The 19,108-nt window shown below is 35.1% G+C and overlaps 2 protein-coding genes across 2 annotated transcripts; one reads left to right on the top strand and one right to left on the bottom strand.

Annotated features, from left to right (window-relative positions):
* Positions 1-1,037: 1,037 nt before the first annotated feature.
* On the top strand, positions 1,038-1,834 carry LOC111212363 (protein GLUTAMINE DUMPER 1-like). The gene has a single exon (XM_022713891.2). The coding sequence runs from the start codon at positions 1,166-1,168 to the stop codon at positions 1,658-1,660; it is 495 nt and encodes a 164-aa protein (XP_022569612.1). The 5' UTR covers positions 1,038-1,165; the 3' UTR covers positions 1,661-1,834.
* A 13,174-nt stretch (positions 1,835-15,008) lies between these two features.
* Positions 15,009-15,676, bottom strand: LOC106363708 (eukaryotic translation initiation factor 3 subunit B). Its single transcript, XM_013803409.1, has 3 exons — positions 15,474-15,676; positions 15,305-15,410; positions 15,009-15,233 (listed from the first exon to the last, which is right to left on the bottom strand). Exons 1-3 carry the CDS (start codon positions 15,674-15,676, stop codon positions 15,009-15,011), a joined length of 534 nt encoding a protein of 177 aa, XP_013658863.1.
* Between the last annotated feature and the right edge of the window lie 3,432 nt (positions 15,677-19,108).

The raw sequence follows: 19,108 nt of genomic DNA on the forward strand, positions 1-19,108 counted from the left end.
TCACCGTGTATATTGGATAGCTCTACAGGGAAATAAAGTAGCTAAATCAACTAACAATCATATAATAAGTTGAATTAACATATCAATACTACATCCGCAATAGACATTTCCTACATTACAAAAGTATATATACATGCAACTATAGTGAATCGGACATCGAATTAGAAATAACAATCTTAAAGAGTATCATAAGAAAAATTATTTGACCAAAAAAAAAAGGATAACTACTTTATAATATTATATAAATATATTGAAATTTCAGTGTGAGCAGATATAACTGTACGGAAGGACTATGTATATCTCAACTCTCAAATCACTATATTTTTAGTTTAATCTTAAAAGGAAAGTGGTTAAGTGTCCAGTTATGTTGATACATGAATTGGAACCATGAATCATGACACCACCCCTTTTTTATCTGTCACTATTATATATTAATCAGCATCCCCCAATCAGAAGTTTAGCATATGGCGCAACACATGTCGCGCGTATAGTAAGTTATACATATATTAGTATATATGCAATGTTTTTCATCAATTTAATTTATTATTTAAATATCTTGTTACTAATAAAAATAATTTTTTGCAAAAGTAATGAAAATCATACGTTTCTTTTTTTATTGAAATATCTTACTAATGAAAATCATATTCAACCGTTTCTTTTTTTTTTGTTATTGAAATTGGGTTGTGGCATAATAGTAACAGTAACGTAAACCATTATGCGTAAAATAATTATACCTCACGGGTTAAAATATGGTTTACTAGGTATTTAAACTCTTTAAGACTTAATTAATGATGTCGTCTAGAAGCATCGTGAATTTCTTGATTGTTGCCACCTTCGTAAAATAACCATGCAAGGTAAAAAAAACTGTGAAATATTGTTGGGGTGCTTTTTTGTCGAATATTTTGTGGGTGTTTATGAAATAAATTTAGCACTATGGCTAAAAAAGAAAAAAAGAGGACTGAATCATTAATTTTTTACAATTTAATTAAATATAATCGTCTATTTCTTTGTCCCCAAGTTGAGTATACCCACCCATAATAAATACCTCTCATTACCCTCCCCATTGTTTCATACTCAGCTTTCCTCTTTACACGTTAAGTGAGAAAGTTAACAAACAAAAAAAGAAGTTGAGAGAATTATCAAAAAGAAATTGTCTAAAGAAAAAATGAGACTGTTGAGCGTCAGATCGAACTCAGAAGATGTGGCGATGCACGCAACGTCAGGATCGTCTTCAGCTTCCGTGAATCACGGTACGGTACCGCAGTCGCCGTGGCACTCACCGGTTCCATACCTCTTCGGCGGTTTAGCGGCGATGCTTGGACTCATAGCCTTTGCTCTTCTTATCCTCGCCTGCTCTTACTGGCGCCATTCCGGCGAAGAAGGTGGTCGGAACGGCGGGGAAGTGGACGAAGAGAAAGAGAGTCGGTCTGGGGACAAGGTGGCGAGCGGAGCATACGAGGAGAAGTTTCTAGTCATTATGGCCGGAGAAAATTTGCCGAGGTTTCTCGCGACGCCGACGGTGAAAAAGTGTACGTGCGGTGTTCAGGAGGGTAAAATGGTAATTTCTCAGGAGGATAATGTTGTTGCTGAAGAGGAGAAGCAGATGGGAGAAGGTGAAGCGAAGGTGAAAGATACAGGAGAACCAACAACAAGTCACTAAGCTTTGTTTTAATTAACGTCTTCTTTGTTTCTTCTTCTTTTTGTGCGAGTTCTCTAGAGAAATTTTCCTTGTTGTGATTCCTAGGAATGTAAATTTTACTGTAGAGCAAGATTTTGGGGTTTTACTTATTTTGTAATGTTTTTATATTTTGTTATACTAAATCCTTTATTTCAATTTTTGTAAATTTGAGGAAAGATTTGATCACTTTACCTACATAAAAGACTGTAAATGTGGTTTCATACGTGTACATGCGTGTACATCCATGTATTTAGGATTCGATCGTTCAACCAATTTCCTACACTTGGGTTGATATACTTCCAAAATTTGAGACAGTTTATGTTTTTAAAGAATTCTATTAATTAAAAAAAAAAAACGTTTGAAGAATGTATTAAGCATAAGAAAAAAAAAAACTCAAAGACAAAAGGTTTGTTTGCAAAATGGACCTAAACTCAAAGTCAAAAACAAAACTAACCTCTTTTTTTTTTTGGAAATTAGTTTTGTCATATTCGCCCCACAAGTTCATATAATTCACGAAAATACCTTCAAATTTTTTTTCTTTTCGAAAATGACATTTTTACTCTCTCACCCTCAGGATCTTCAAGTAATTACAAGATTGTCATTGTCATCAATACACCAACCACCATGAACAACCAATTTGAACCTCTTAATGCTCCCAAAATCGGTTTACCCTTATTCGTTCTCCATTCTTATGAACTAAACACAACATCTCTCTCACTTTCTCCCCACATTCAGCTAAAAAAAACCCAAGATTTTGATTCTACATTTTTTATGGTTCATAAAGTCATAGAAGCTAACGATTCTGGGTGGGTCACTTTTGTTTGAGATTCTGTGTGCTTGGAGAAACCTTCACTACAAGAAAACACACCGAATTCCGACAGAGGTTCCGACGGACACCAAGGTCGTCGGAAATTTGTGATGGAATACTGACAAATTTCCGACCAAATACAAAAAAATTAAGTCGTCGGAATTCCGTCGGCCATTTCCGACGGAATTCCGACCAAATTTGGTTCGTCGGAATTTTCCGACGAGTTTTCGACGACATTCCGATAAAAAATGTAACCGTTGTAGTCGTCGGAAGTTCGTCGGTATATTCCGACGAATTTCCGACGACATTCCGATTAAGAGCAAAGTCGTCGGAATTCCGTCGGAATTTTCCGACGGAATTCCGACGAACCATGTGACCGTTGCCGACAAATATATATGACCGTTGTATAGCCGTTTGAGATTGGACAATTCCGACGGAATTCCGACGGACTGCTTTACATCCGTCGGAATTCCGTCGGAAAGTCGTCGGAGGTCCGTAAGCAATTTCCTATAAATACAACCCCTCCTCATTCAACTCATTCACACTTCATTCTCTCTTCATTCTCTTTAGTCATAACAATTCCGTGAAAATCATGTCTTCAGAAGTTTATTATCGTTCGTGGATGGATAAACCTCATTTGGATCCGAACACCAATTTGCTTACGGAAGAATACGTTCAAGGGATTGGAGAATTCATGAGGCTTGTTCAACAGCAACCGGATGCAAAAAGTGGTATGTTAAGATGTCCCTGCTCTTCTTGCAATAATAATAAGGTTATAAAAGAATTTGATGTTTGGACTCATTTGTATATGAAAGGGTTTTCACGTAATTATAAAGTTTGGTACCTTCATGGGGAAACTGGTTATGAATATGGTAGTACTAGCGAACCTCAGCCTGTTAGTGAACCTCAGCCTGATATTAGGTTAGAAGAATCTAGAACGGATATAGATTATGGTGTAGGTACTGAGCAGATGGTACATGATCATTATAGAGGGGAAGAACCAAACCCCGAGTCTAGGAGATTTTTTGACATGTTGGATGCAGGAAAACAACCTTTGTATCAAAATTGTAGAGATGGTCATTCAGTCTTATCATCTGCAACTAGATTAATGGGTATTAAGACAGACTATAATTTGGCTGAAGAATGTATGGATGCGATTACTGATTTTGTCAAAGGTATTCTACCTGAGGATAACCTTGCACCGGGTTCATACTACGAGGTTCAGAAACTTGTTGCAGGTCTTCAACTACCGTATGAAGTGATAGATGTATGTATTGACAACTGCATGATCTACTGGAGAGCGGATGAGACACGGAATGTATGCAAATTTTGTGGGAAACCTCGTTATCAGGAGACGAGGGGAAGAGTTCCGATCCCATTCAAAAGAATGTGGTATTTGCCTTTGACGGAAAGATTGAAGAGGTTGTATCAGTGTGAGCGCACAGCAAAAGCAATGAGATGGCATGCAGAGCATTCCACAAATGGTGAGATTAGACATCCTTCAGATGCAAAGGCTTGGAAACATTTCCAGTCAACATATCCAGAATTTGCGGAAGAGAGAAGAAATGTTTATCTTGGATTATCTACTGATGGTTTCAGCCCATTTGGAAAGCATGGAAGGCAGTATTCTCTATGGCCAGTTATTGTGACACCGTACAACTTACGGCCGAGCTTGTGCATGCGACGAGAGTTTTTGTTTCTCTCAATTCTAGTCCCCGGGCCAGATCATCCTAAAAGATCACTAGATGTGTTTCTTCAACCACTAATATATGAGTTGCAACAACTATGGGCGCATGGTTTTGAGACATACGATGTTTCGCGCAAAGAAAACTTTCAGATGCGGGCAGTACTTATGTGGACAATAAGTGACTTTCCAGCATATGGTATGTTATCTGGATGGACAACACATGGGAAGCTATCATGTCCATATTGTCAAGATGACACAGATGCTTTCCAACTAAAGAACGGAAGGAAAACGTGTTGGTTTGACTGTCACAGACGATTTCTACCACCTGATCATCCATACCGCAGGAGTAAGACTTCGTTTACGAAGAACAAGCAGGTGTTTGATGGTCCACCTGAGGAAGTTAGTGGGAAAGATTTGTTGAAGCAGTTTAGGTATTTTGATGCAGAAAGGACGCCAGATGTAGGTGGACATGAAAACATTCGAGTCAATGCGGTTGGAGAGCTACATAACTGGCACAAAAAGAGTATTTTCTGGGATCTACCATATTGGGAGAGTCATCTATTGCGGCATAATTTAGATGTCATGCATATTGAGAAGAACTTCTTCGATAATCTGATGAACACAGTCCTTAACATCCAAGGTAAAACGAAGGATAATTTGAAGTCAAGGTTGGATTTAGTCGATATTTGTGATCGTTCTGAACTTCACGTTGATGAGAACGGTACGGCCCCTTTTCCCATTTATCGGCTAGATGGTGCTAGAAAAGAAGAGTTCTTTGATTGGATTACAGAGAAAGTGAAATTTCCTGACGGATATGCATCAAATTTGGGGAACTGCGTTGATAGAAGCGAAGGAAAGTTTACTGGCTTGAAGAGTCATGATTGTCATGTAATTATGCAGCGCCTCCTTCCGTTTGCCTTTTCAGCATTATTGCCACGTAATGTTCATGAAGCAATTGCAGGGATTAGTGTTTTTTTCCGTGACTTATGCAGCAGAGTATTGACTGAAGAGGGTATTAATAATTTGAAGACAAACGCACCAGTCAGCATGTGCAACCTTGAGAAGATATTTCCTCCATCATTCTTTGATGTAATGGAACATCTTGCTATTCATCTCGCAAGAGAATTGGAACTTGGTGGTCCTGTGCAGTACAGATGGATGTATATTTTTGAGCGTTATATGCATCATCTGAAGAAGATGGTCAAAAATCAAAGCAGGGTGGAAGGATCTATAGTGGCACAGGTGATCAATGAAGAAACTGCAATCTTTGCTGAAAATTATTTTCCACCAGAAGTGCAAACAAAACACCGAAGACCTGCTCGGCATGATGATAGAGGGGAGAGAGCAACATATCATGTTACTGTCCCAAGCATGTTCAAGGAAATAGGACGACTTAGTGGAAAATTCACGAAGCGGAGACTTACGGACACTGAGAACGCTCATTTGCAAACATATTTGCTCACCAACTGTGAAGATGTTCTACAATATGAGAGGTAAAAATATTTATTCATTTATTGTTAGATTAATATTCAATAAATTTATTTCATATTGATAATATTTTTGTATATAGTGTATATATGGCGGAGTTGCGTATGACTCACAGGCATGCAACAGAAGATGAGCTTCGACAACTTAGAGATAACGGATTTGCTGCGTGGCTTCGTAGTTATGTGAGTCATATATCCTATTACCCTATGCAAATGATTAGTTTAAATTTAATATATATAAACTAATTAATTTTGCAATCATATATGTTTTTTTTTATAGGTGAATGATGGTTTGGCCAGAGGTCTTGTGTTCGATGATTGGATACGCGAATTTGTGCAGGGACCAAACTATGTGGTCAAATCATATCCTAAATTTTGTACGCGAGGATATGCATTCACAAGGAAAGGTCATTCTAAGACAACATATGATGCTGGTGTTTCATCTTCTTCTGGTGACGATGTCTACTACGGCAACATAAAAGAAATATTGGAAATCCAATTTCCTGGAATGGTTGGATTGCGTTGTGTAGTATTCTATTGTGATTGGTATGACACCACCCCAGATAGAGGAGTGAAGATTGATGCGTTTGGTGTTACATCAGTTCATTCGCGGCGGAAACTTCAATATTATGATCCCTTCATTCTTGGTTCGCAAGCTGATCAGGTATGTCAATATATTCATAATTTTTTACCAATATAATTAATTAATGTTATATATTGAACTAATACTTTGTATAATTGATATGTATAGGTGTGCTACATCAGTTACCCTCGGGTGACGTACAGAGACGATCCATGGGTTACTGTAACGCAAATCAACCCAAGAGGACGAGTGGATGGAACTTCTGATGATGATGAACCATTGCAACCAGAGTCTACCAGCAACGCCCAGGCAGTTGAAGATTTGGAAAATGTTCAACTCGTTGAGAATTTGACTGTGTTTGGACATGATGCTGTCGTACATTCAGAGCCGGAAGCCGAGGTTGGGGAGTTTGATGAAGATTCAGAAGATTCTGATTAGTTTTTTTTTTTTTTTTTTTTTTAATGGTCCGTCGGAAATCCCTCGCAATATACCGACGACATAGCGACGACAACGGGTTTCATTGAAAATTGGAAAGGTCGTCGGTATTTCGTCGGAAAATACCGACGACATGTTTTTCTATAAAGTTTCAATCATAAAAATCTATAAATTTAGATGCCAAAACTATGAAAATAACACATAATAAGTGTTTAGTATAGTATTAGATCGCAACCGTTCAAATATAACAACTCATTAAAATATTTATGTATGCATATCATTGTTTTCATAACATCTCATCTTAACATTATGTACTTATACAATCATATTTATATAAGCTTACACTACAAAAAATATTGTTGTGTAAAATCGTGTTATAAAACATTTTTATTGTTAAATCTTTATGCAAATACTATATATATTATCAAAGGTTTGGATTTTGCATTTAGAAACTTGAAAAGAACACCCTAAACACTAAGTCGTCGGAATTCCGTCGGAAAATACCGACGGAATGTGTCCGTCGGAAAATACTGACGGACACGTTCCGTCGGAATTTCAATTAGCCCGGGAGAACCAAACCGCTTGAAAATTTTCGCGAATCGGCATTTGGTATATTTTAAATATACCGACGGAATACCGACGAACCCGTGTCCGTCGGAATCCACGGAAATAAAAATCCTTCTCCTTTCTTCTTCGTTATCTCCGCGGCCTCTCTCTCTCTCAAAACTCTCCGGCGATTTCGGCGACTCTCCGGCGATTCCGGCCTCTCTTCACCGGCGAATCCTCTCCTCACCCTCCTATCTCTTCCCCAAACCCCAAATCATGTAAGAATCATCCCAAACCTTTTTTTTTTCAATTGTTTAGGGTTTTGGAAGTTGATCTCGGATTTTAGGTTGTTTGATTGAACATTTTAGGATTGAATGGATAGTTTAGGATATATAAGTTAGGATTGTTGTTTTAGTTTTTTTTGGAACATTTTTTGATTTTTAAAAACGTTTTTTGATTTTTTAAAACGTTTTTTTTTTTTTTTAAAAACGTTTTTTGATTTTTAAAAACGTTTTTTGATTTTTAAAAACGTTTTTTGATTTTTAAAAACGTTTTTTGATTTTTAAAAACGTTTTTTGATTTTTAAAAACGTTTTTTTGAAAAAAATAAATATTTAACACCATTTTTCTTCATTTATAAATTTTAACAACATTTTTCTATATTTATAAATTTTTTATAATTTTGTATACATATATATATATGTAAATCATGTATAGTAAAAATTTTAAAATTTTAAAATTTTTTATATTTTTTTTAAGTTTCCACTAATAAATATTTAACAACATTTTTTTTTTAAAATATAAATATTTAACAACATTTTTCTTCATTTATAAATTTTTAACAACATTTTTCTATATTTATAAAATTTTTATAATTTTGTATACATATATATATATATATATATATAAAAGGTTTAATAGTTTTTTTTAAAACGTTTATAAAACCTTTTGTAAATATATAAATGAAAATATGTTTGATGGGTTAATTTTTTTTTTTTAGGGCCGAGGATGAAGCCCGCCCCGCAGCCCGTCTTCGACGTAGTTCGGTGAGCGGTTCCCGTGCATCGGTATCGTCTCATGACTCGGTTCCCGCATATATTCCCGCTCCAGCTCCCTCTGCCCCTCACGCTGCCCCTCACGCTGCTGCTCAACAGGATCCGGGGGTCATGCCGGTTCATCTATTGGTTCAACAACCAGGTCGAGAGCATCTCCCGTTTCTCCAACTCAACCCACGACGAGGCCATAGCACTTGGTTAGTATTTTTTTTTATTTGTACCGTTATATTTTTTGCTTTAATTAACTTGCTAACTTGTATTTTTTTTTAAAGGTTCACCAAGTCGAAAAATGGCATTAGCCGGAGCATCAACCAGATGATGTACTCCATGCTCCGTTTTGGATATCCAAAGTGGAGTGTGATCCCTTCCGACGAACGAGAGTTGTGGTTTCGTCAGTTTGCGGTATAGTAACCCTTCATTTTTTTTAAGTTTTTACATTTTTTTACATATATTTACTTATTAAATTGTGTTTGTTTTGTAGCAAGAGTTCAACTGGCACTCCGATCTTACGGAAACAGTCCGTAAGAAATTCAACGAAAAGGCCATGGACTCTTACACAAAGCAGATAAACGCGTGGAAGACAGTTTGGCAGAAGAACAAGAAGCCACGGTTCATCAACGGGGGGGTGTGGGAGCAGTTGATAGCTCATTGGGAGAGGGAAGACACTGCAGAGACGTCTTCTAGGAACTCCAGGAACCGGAAGAGCGATCGTGGCGGGAAAGGTATGTATGTGCACAACCTCGGCGCTTGCTCCATGTCTACTAAGGAGGATGAACTTGTAAGTTTTTTATTATTATTTATCTTTATATTTTTTAAATAAATATTTTATATATTTTTTGGCTAATAATGGCGGTTTTTTTAGATCGAAGCAAATGACGGTAATCCCGTTGATCGTCTCCAACTCATTAAGGTGGCTCACACTAACAAGACGACGGGTCAAATTCAGGACCCCGTGATCAGAGGTGTAGTTGATTTGGTGGAAGCTGAGATAGTTTCTCAATCTCAGCCTCTCTCTGATGACGGCGACTCCACGGGAGCTTCAACCAACCTGTCTCTATTGCAAATAAATGAGATGGTTGAAAAGGTAATTTTTTTTATTAATATATTTTTTTTATAATGTCGATTACTTACTTGTCCATATTTACTTACTTTAAATATTTTTGTAGGCGGTTCCTAAAAGGAAAGGAGGCCGTTTAGTTGGGTTGGCCCGTCGTGCTTCTTCGTATCCGGCATCTTCTTCGCAAGCTCCGTATGCCGATCCCATGATTCTCGAGGAGCTACATGACAAAGATGAACGGATTGGGGCATTGGAGGAGCAGAACACCACTATCCTTTCGGAGAATGCCACTATCCGTTCGGAGAATGCCACTATCCTTGCTGAGTTGGCATCCCAGAAGAAGTTCAACACCGAGATTATGCAGAAGCTAGATCGTTTGATGTCTTCGAGTTCTTCTTAGTTTATTTCGGCTTTATAAAACTTTCGGAATGTTTTTTTTTTCTATTTCGGTTTGTATGAATTTTAAACTTTATGAATGTTTTTTTCCTATTTCGGTTTTTATGAATTTAAATTTTATAATATTATTAGTTTTAAATTTCCAATTTTTTAAATTTATTAATATCAAAAAATATATAAAAATGCAAAATTAATTTGTAAAAAAAAAAGGGTATATACCGACGGACAACGGTCGTCGGAATATACCGACGGACATATATCCGTCGGAATTTACCGACAAACTCATTTCCGTCGGAATATACCGACGAACGTGGTTCGTCGGTATATTCCGACGACCGATGTCCGTCGGTAAATTCCGACGCCTACAGTTCGTCGGAATAAACCGAGGAACCACGTTCGTCGGAATTGTAGTTTTCCGATGAACTCTGGTCTCGTGTAGCCGCATCGTAATATCGTCGGAAGTTCGTCAGAATGACGTTTCTTGGTATTCGTCAGAAAGTCGTCGGAATTTCTGACGAAATTCCGACGAATTTTTTTTTTCCGACGAAACGATACCGACGGACGGGTTCGTCGGAAATTCGTCGGAATAGACCGATTCCGACGAATTACCGACGATTTCGGCCATCAGAATCCCCCTGTTTTCTTGTAGTGCTTATGTGTGCTAAGGAAGTTATCTCACCAATTTAAGGTATGAAATTGAGTTTTTTTCCAGATCTGTTCATCTAGGCGACTTCCCAGATAAGTCGTCTGGCTGTAGACGACTTACCTGGAAGTCATTTGGTCAATGCAGAGGTTATTTTTGCAATTGACTTTGAAATCTGTTTTCTGAGACAACTGAAATATAAGTCATCTGCTTTTGTTTGGTTACAAAAAAATCTCCAAAGAACCTAGACGACTTACATGTAAGTCTTCATAGGTTAGTTTTGCATTTGACTGGATTTTATCAGAATTTTTACTTTCCTGGACGACTTATTTTTCAGTCGTCTGGTGAAAAATTGAAATATCAATATTTTATTAAAACCCGACGACTTACATGTAAGTCATCGTAGGTTAGTTTTGCCATTGAAAAAAAAAACTTCAATATTTAATTATACCCAGACAACTTACAATTCAGTCTTCCAGGATTTTATTCTGAGATTCTGGTCAAACCTCGTAAATCCTGTAAGTCGTCGGACGGACGACTGAATTGTAAGTCGTCGGACGGACGACTGAATTGTAAGTCGTCGGACAGACGATTGAATTGTAAGTCGTCTATATATAATTAAATATTGAAGTTTTATCTTTTAATTGCAAAACTAACCTATGACGACTTAATTGTAAGTCGTCTAGTTTTAATAAAATATTGATATTTCAATTTTTCACCAGACGACTGAAATGTAAGTCGTCCAGGAAAGTCAAACTTCTGAAATAATCCAGTCAAATGAAAAACTAACCTATGACGACTGAAATGTAAGTCGTCTAGCTTTTTTAGAGTTTTTTTTAACCAAATAAAAGTAGATGACTTATTTTTCAGTCGTCTCAGATAACAGATTTCAAATTCAATTGCAAAAATAACTTCTGCGTTGACCAGACGACTTGTATTTTAGTAGTCTGGAAGACTTAGATTGAAGTTGTCCGCGTCGATCTTTAATAAACTTTCGTTTTCTTTGTTCTATGTTTGCTAATGTGTTTTATTTTGACTTTTTCAGATGATGCGTCAGTTACATGCAGTGTATGGAGAATGGTTGTTGAAAGATGGATGTTGGAATATACAAGTCAATGGAAACTCTCTTTGTGGCAACTCATATTTTCAAAATATGTTTTCTCCCTTAGTTTTACTAAATTTGACTAAGTTTTTCAACACAAACATGTTAAAAATGTGATATACTTTGACTAGTTACTATTGTTTGTTACCATCTCTTAAGTATTATTTTTATAGACACCAATGATGATTATTGTTATGAGTTGGAAGAAGAGTTAAAATGCTTCTTAAAATGTTATATCAATATGAGGCTACCAACATTCTTGTTTATTAAGATGAGAAGAAGGCCATTGGAGTTTATTATTGCATATGGGAGATCCAAAGATAAGAAAAAGGCTATTGAAGTATATTATTTCATTGATTTGTAAATGTGCAAACACATTGTTAGCACATATATTACATCTTGGAAAACATTATTACTGATTTTACAAAAAATTCACAAATAAAAGAGTAGACATGCAAATCACAAAACAGACCACAAACAAAACTATTATAGATCATTCATCTACAAAGACAAGCTTGGACCCCACTTGATATGGAAGAAGACTTCCTGGAAGTCGTCTGGAAGACTTCCTTGAAGTCGTCTAGCGCATTATATTTTAGACGACTAACAGGTAAGTCGTCCCAGAAGTCTTCCAGATCTGAAAAAAACCTGCATATCAAATCCAGATCTGAAAAACCTGCATATCAAAAAACGTTCAAATTGCTTAAAAACAGAAAAAATGAGTGGAAGATTAGATAAATATACCTTTATAGAACACACAAAAATACATATCTAAAATTGATAGATCTTCCTTTAAATGAGTGGAAGATGAGAATCATGTGATGAAAAACCTGCAAAAACAAGATAAATTAATGAGAAAGACATGAGACAAAAACAATAAATTGATATAAAGCTTAGTGTTTATAAGTTCAAAAAGATTAAAGAGAGGTTGAAGAGTTTTAGAGTGATGAACATTACATTTTTGTTGCAGCCATTTGAAAGGAGGAGAGATAATGTGTAAATTTTTCTTTATATAGGAAGACAAAAAATCCAATTAGGTTAAAATATTTTTGATTCAGACGACTTCCTAGACGACTTACTTGTAAGTCGCCCAGACGACTTATATTTTTAGCGGGAAATTAAAATATTTTTAGCGGGAAACTAAAATAGAAGACTTCTCAGACGACTTACAAGTAAGTCGTCCAGTTTAAATTATTTAAGCGGGAAAATAATTTTTTCAAAAAATTTAGGCGGAAATATTTGGACGACTTACATGTAAGTCGTCCAGCTAAAATTATTCACCAGCCGACTTCCATGGAAGTCGTCTAGACCCTAAACATAACCCCTAAACTTAATTAACTAACTAAACACTTCGTAAAATCAAATTAAACTTTAAAATTGTTTACTATATACAAAAATAAACACTTACAGGTAAAAATTTAATTTTTCAAAAAAATATTCAAGCTTTCCAAAATCTAACCCTAAGATTACATACAATATTACAACATATGTTGTCAAACCCTAGACCTAAGAATACCATGATTCACTACCTACACTCATCTATGTTGAAAACAATTCAGTTTTGTTATATTTTAATTTATATCACTTAAAACTGTTATAATTACATGATTTTATTTTTTCGCTTATCAAAATATTTCTTAAAAAATTTATAAATTATTTTTAAGATCAGCTACACCAAAATTTTCTAGAAGACTTCTAACATCTCAGACGACTCAGACGACTTACTGAGGCTATATTCGTAAAAATGGTTTCTGTTTTTTTGTTTTGTCACAAGGGACTAGCTGTAATTTCACAAAGTTTTTAGGTCAGTTTTGCATTTGATTCAAGTTTGGGTATAGGTTTGTATTTAAAATCAAGTTGTGAGTCATATTTGGCAAATTCTCCAAAACAAAAACATTATCTAAACATAATTAGAAGCTTTCAGAAAATGTTTTTATATTGGATGAGATGGTCCTTTGGACTATTTTTCCCCTTTTTTTTATCAGCAATTGGTATTCTAGTAGGTTGACACCTTTTAAATTTCATAAAAACCTAATGTTCAAGTATATATTTAATTATTTAACAATTAAAAATACATTTGAGTGAAAATACAGGCTAAGTAATTGACGATGAACAGTTCTTTTACAAACGTAAACTTTGTTCTCAATTTATTTTAAATAAAATGATATCCTCCAAGTGTTAAAAAAAATGATATCCTCCAATTATTTTCGAAAGCCAAGATGGTAAACTAGCTAATTAACAATAAAAAATTAGCTAGCAAATCATTCTGTGTTGCGTATCTGGTTTTAGGCTTTTAGCTATTCTGTGTGTCAAATAGTTAGCAGATATGTTAAGACGTGTCACATTATGTACTGTTGTGAGTTAATTATAGCAAAAGGAATAGATTCTGTTTTTGACATTTTGACACCCGCTCATTCGATGCACCGAGTAGCCGCGTCCGTCTACTAAAGAAAGTTCCAAACAGTTATCTTCCATTAAGATTTTCTTTCATTTATTGCTTTAGTTTTACGTTTATATATTTTCGTACGTTATACTTTTCTTTCAAGTTTCAACTTTGTACGACTTAATCAGAGTTTTGGATAGCTATGTAATTTATATGCAAAAACGCTTTGGATGTATGAATGCTGTCACTTTTAAAAAGTTTTACTTGTATCAAAAATCAAAGTAGGTATTTAACAAAACGTAAGGAGTTACTCTTACCCTAGTAGTTTTTGTGCCAACAACAAATGATATGTACATATTAGAATATCCTAGTAGGTTTATGATCCAAAGCCAATACTATGATGCAAAGCCAATACCCGTATCTTCGGATCAGCAACAACATAATGCTCTAATAACCTATCGCCAAATGCACGAGTAACAGCAAGAACTTCTCCCAGTAAAACATAACAACTTAAGACTATGGTTCTACACTGGCCTCAAAGAAAAAAAAGAAAAAAAACCTACACTGGCCTCTTTAGAGCACCTTACCATGTAAAACATAAGCAAACGTGATAAATACTAATAACTAGCCAGTAATTTGGATGGTTTACACATATCATAACAACATAAGATTGTGGTTCTCATGTATCAAACCGAGTCTTACTAAATATCCAATTTACCACAACTGTTCCTAATCCTTCTTCTGATGATCTATTTAACCTCTGATTAAAAAAGATACACTTTGGTTATATCTCATCTCGTCCACAAGTTTCATAATGAGCATAACCGTCCTACATAATGATATAAGTGATGTATAATTCTGCACATGCTAGGAACTCAATGGAGACACAATGTAGTATACCATCAGATAAATACATATAGTTATAATCCATATAAAGATTATTATTATTCTAAATTGTTATATTGTGCTACAAAATATGAAGCAACCAAATTTTATTCAAATAAAAAATTGAACAAGAATAAAGAGAATACCACATTTCATTCTTGCTCATGGTTCCAAGGACACAACTTCCTCACAGACATTGATCAACTCCTCAACGGTCCCATAATAATGCTCCTCTTCCTCTTCTTCTCCCTCACCAAGAAGATTTTACCTTTGGAGTTTCTCTTCCTCGTGCAGCTGTTTCCACTTGTTTATCCACATCTCCCATTCTTCTTCCATCACTCTCCTCTTCTCCATCTCTTGCCTGCTTAACAAATCCAAGACTTCTTTGTCTTCTTCCTCGTACCTCTCCACGTATGGCCGCAGATTTTTTTTCACCTCTTTTTCCTTTTGCTCCGACAACAAAGACGGTGGTCTTGGACGCAAAGCAAACTGAAAACCAAAACAGAGTGACTTGTTTCTCTTCCTTGCATTGCAAGCAATAATAGTTTTCTGAATTGTACCTGAAAGACAAGTTCCTTGAGTGTTCGGTAAAGCAGCTTCCCATACAAGGACCAAATGTAAAACCCATCCTCCATCACCGCTGATGCCACTACAGTTACAACGTACCTGAAAAAAAAATTAAAAACAGAGAAACAGAGTTATATCTGAAGGAGTGATGTTAAGGTATACCTTCCAGTTGGATCCCACTTGATATGGGCCATGAAGTTTTCAACGGTTGCCATAGTCATAAGCATATCCACAATGTAAAACTCAAGCTTGCCATTTAACCCATCAGCTATGATCATGTGTTTGCCAGTGGGAGACCAGAAGAGGGCATTGGCCTGCTTGGCCTTAAGAGTAACTAGCTTTAAAACTCTTCCAGGGGTCCGCATTGAGTAGAAACTGACATCTGGTCTCGGTAAGTTACCGTGGATCACGGCGAATCTGTGACCTTTTGGCTCCAAGCGAACTCAATGATCTTATCATTCTTCTTGTCAAGCTCAAGAACTTCTACCGGAATATCCTTTTCTTTAACTCGAAAGATCTCAAACCCTAAATCTATGCTCTTCTTTGATTTCGATCCCTATCGATCCACCTTGCAGCAAGATAGTCTCCAACCGTGTAGTAACTATAGGCCTGTTCGTTTCGAGAACACTGCGTCAAGTACCAGCGATCAAAAAATGCAAAAGAATTTTAATGACAGCTCAACAACCAATCAAAATAGAGAGTTAGAAGATGCAAATTTTTGCCGCTAACGACACATCGCCGTTTGTGCAGGAGACGCTGTAAAAAAGCAACGAGAATAAAAATATAGAGAAGACAAACAGAAAGAGTCGCCGGCGGCAACTGTATAGCAACAAACCATTAAAAAATTTCGCATCTGTTTGTTAATTTTGGTCGCTGCCTCTGACGCTGGCGTCAGAGAAATGAACAGGGCCTATGTGACTTGTTTTCTCATGCAACTAGGCAGATGCGTTGAAAGCATGTCGACACCTCAAACTTTTCGTTAGATCAAACGTATTATATCAGATTAGACACGTCTCTAGTTTAACCTTATTGTTGTTCACCATGTCGATTACCTCATATGATTAGTTCCTCAAAATTAAATTTCAATGTGGAATCTAGTATTAAAAAATGTAGATTGTTGTTAAACTATAGATTGTTCAGAGGAATGTAATTTACCATATAAGCAAATTGGCAACACAAAACCAAAATCATTGTGTACTTAAACAAAATTTTGTTGATATATAAAATATATGAAATTTATATAGAGAAAAAATTATGAATATAAATAGTTAATAATTCACTTTTTTTTTAAAGTCACAAGTAAAATATATGTGTATCAAAATTTCATGCTCAAATTTTGGTCAATTCAATCATTCTCACACAAAAAAAAATAGCCAGCCCAGAATCTAATGCTGAGACCAAATTGCAGAATTATAACAATGTTAAAACTTAAATTGAAACAATTTCTGTGGTAACCTATATATACAACAGAACATCAATTAAAAAACAAATAAAAATCAGATTATACATTAGCAAAGAACAATCTCAAATACACATCTTGAAACCTATATTATCAAAGAACATTGTCAAATATATATTAGCGAAACAACTTGAAGATTCTTCGACACTGTTCTTTCCTAATCTATGATCATTCATTATTTATGTTTTATTTATTTAATGATTGTCATTATGTATTTGAACAATATTATGTTGATATATAAAATAAATTGAATTCCAAATAGAGAGAATATACGAATAGAAATAGTTAACTATCACTTTTCTTTTACATCACAAATAAAACTTATAATGATAAAGCAAAATGTAGACATCGTGGAAGCAAGTCGGCACTTCAAACATTTCACGAGGTTGAGCGTAATCATAACAGATGAGACACGTCTCAAACTCGATCCCACTTTAACATCTGTTGCTCTATTTTGTTGTCCCTCTCCGACTTGCATTAATAAGACGAGGACAAGGAAGAGTAGGTTGAGAACAAGGTCGTTTTCTCTCGTCATCGTCAGAACTTGCAGAGAAAGAAAGAAAGGTTGTGGTCTATATGGTAATGCTATTTTGTTGCAGAGATGGTTTGAGAAGTCTTATATTATATTGTTCAATGTATCGAATCTAATGGAATGAACTTGTTTCCTTAATATTCTGATATTTTAGTAAACGATTAAGGTCAACTGTTGTCAAGGAAGAAACCTCGTCCAATGCAAATTTAAACAATAGGGAACAAGTTGTCTCTCACTTAAATCACATTCTTTCAAAGGAGAAGAGACAAGAAGTCTTGCTTTCGTTTATCACATGCATAACTCACATGAATGTCCCAGACAGTCTGGATAACATTATTTTTGGCATTTCTGGTGTAGAAACGATGATGAGGATGGTTTCTCTCCCTTCTGTGTGCTCAAACTAATGCTAAAGTATAAATAGTGGATTCATATTATTTTCTTAGTATAATATCATTCGCACTTATACTATTTAACTCTTGCACATCACTAAAAAAACTGGAAAGATAAAGTCCGATAATGGCTGCTGTTATCTAATTTAGAGACATTAATTAAATTACTCCGTTCTTTATTAGTCACAGATTGTTTCAACCTTGACCTTAGAACAAAACGTAAGAACAGGAACACTGTCTTCCCAAACCAACTCTCTCATTCTGCTTCTTGATACCGTTGATATTCATGGATGTTGCTGGAAGAATCTGCACAAGATTTAGAAACCAACCAAAGAATAAAGACAAAAAAAACAGAGGAAAAAGAGTAAAACCTAAACAAAGATCTTACTTACATACAAGTTTGGAGGTTCTGAAATTGTAACGTGTGCGAGAGATTATGGAAAAGAAATACAATTTTTATGAAGAAGAGAGAAAATATGGAACATAACGAATTTGCGTCTTATGCATCTTTACATAATCTTCTGTCCTTAATTACACAATTAATATTTCAAGCGTTTGTAGTCGTCGTAATTTAGAAATAAAAAAACCGTAACACAAAGGGAAAACACAAGAGCTAATAATTGAGGTTTGGGCCTGGGCTTCATTATGATTTGATTGGCAGGAAAAATCTGACAAAACCTAGGGTGTCTTCTTTCTTTCATTTCTCCTGTTGTCAGATCAGATAGCCGTCTAGGTAACTGTAACTGTAAGCTGAAGTGATTCAGAGGAATGTAATTTACCATATAAGCAAATTGGCAACACAAAACCAAAATCATTGTGTACTTAAACAAAATTTTGTTGATATATAAAATATATGAAATTTATATAGAGAAAAAGTTATGAATATAAATAGTTAATAATTCTTCTTCTTTTTAAGTCACAAGTAAAATATATGTGTATCAAAATTTCATGCTCAAATTTTGGTCAATTCAATCATTCTCACAAATCACAAAAAAAAATAGCCAGCCCAGAACCTAATGCCGAGACCAAATTGCAGAATTATAACAATGTCAAAACTTAAATTGAAACAATTTCTGTGGTAACCTATATATACAACAGAACATCAATTGAAAAACAAATAAAAATCAGATTATACATTAGCAAAGAGCAATCTCAAATACACGTTTTGAAACATATATTAGCAAAGAACATTGTCAAATATATATTAGCGAAACAACTTGAAGATTCTTTGACACTGTTCTTTCCTAATCTATGATCATTCATTATTTATGTTTTATTTATTTAATGATTGTCATTATGTATTTGAACAATATTATGTTGATATATAAAATAAATTGAATTCCAAATAGATAGAGAATATATGAATAGAAATAGTTAAATATCACTTTTCTTTTACATCACAAATAAAACTTATAAT

Source organism: Brassica napus, chromosome C7 (genome assembly GCF_020379485.1).
Source record: "Brassica napus cultivar Da-Ae chromosome C7, Da-Ae, whole genome shotgun sequence".
NCBI lineage: Eukaryota > Viridiplantae > Streptophyta > Magnoliopsida > Brassicales > Brassicaceae > Brassica > Brassica napus.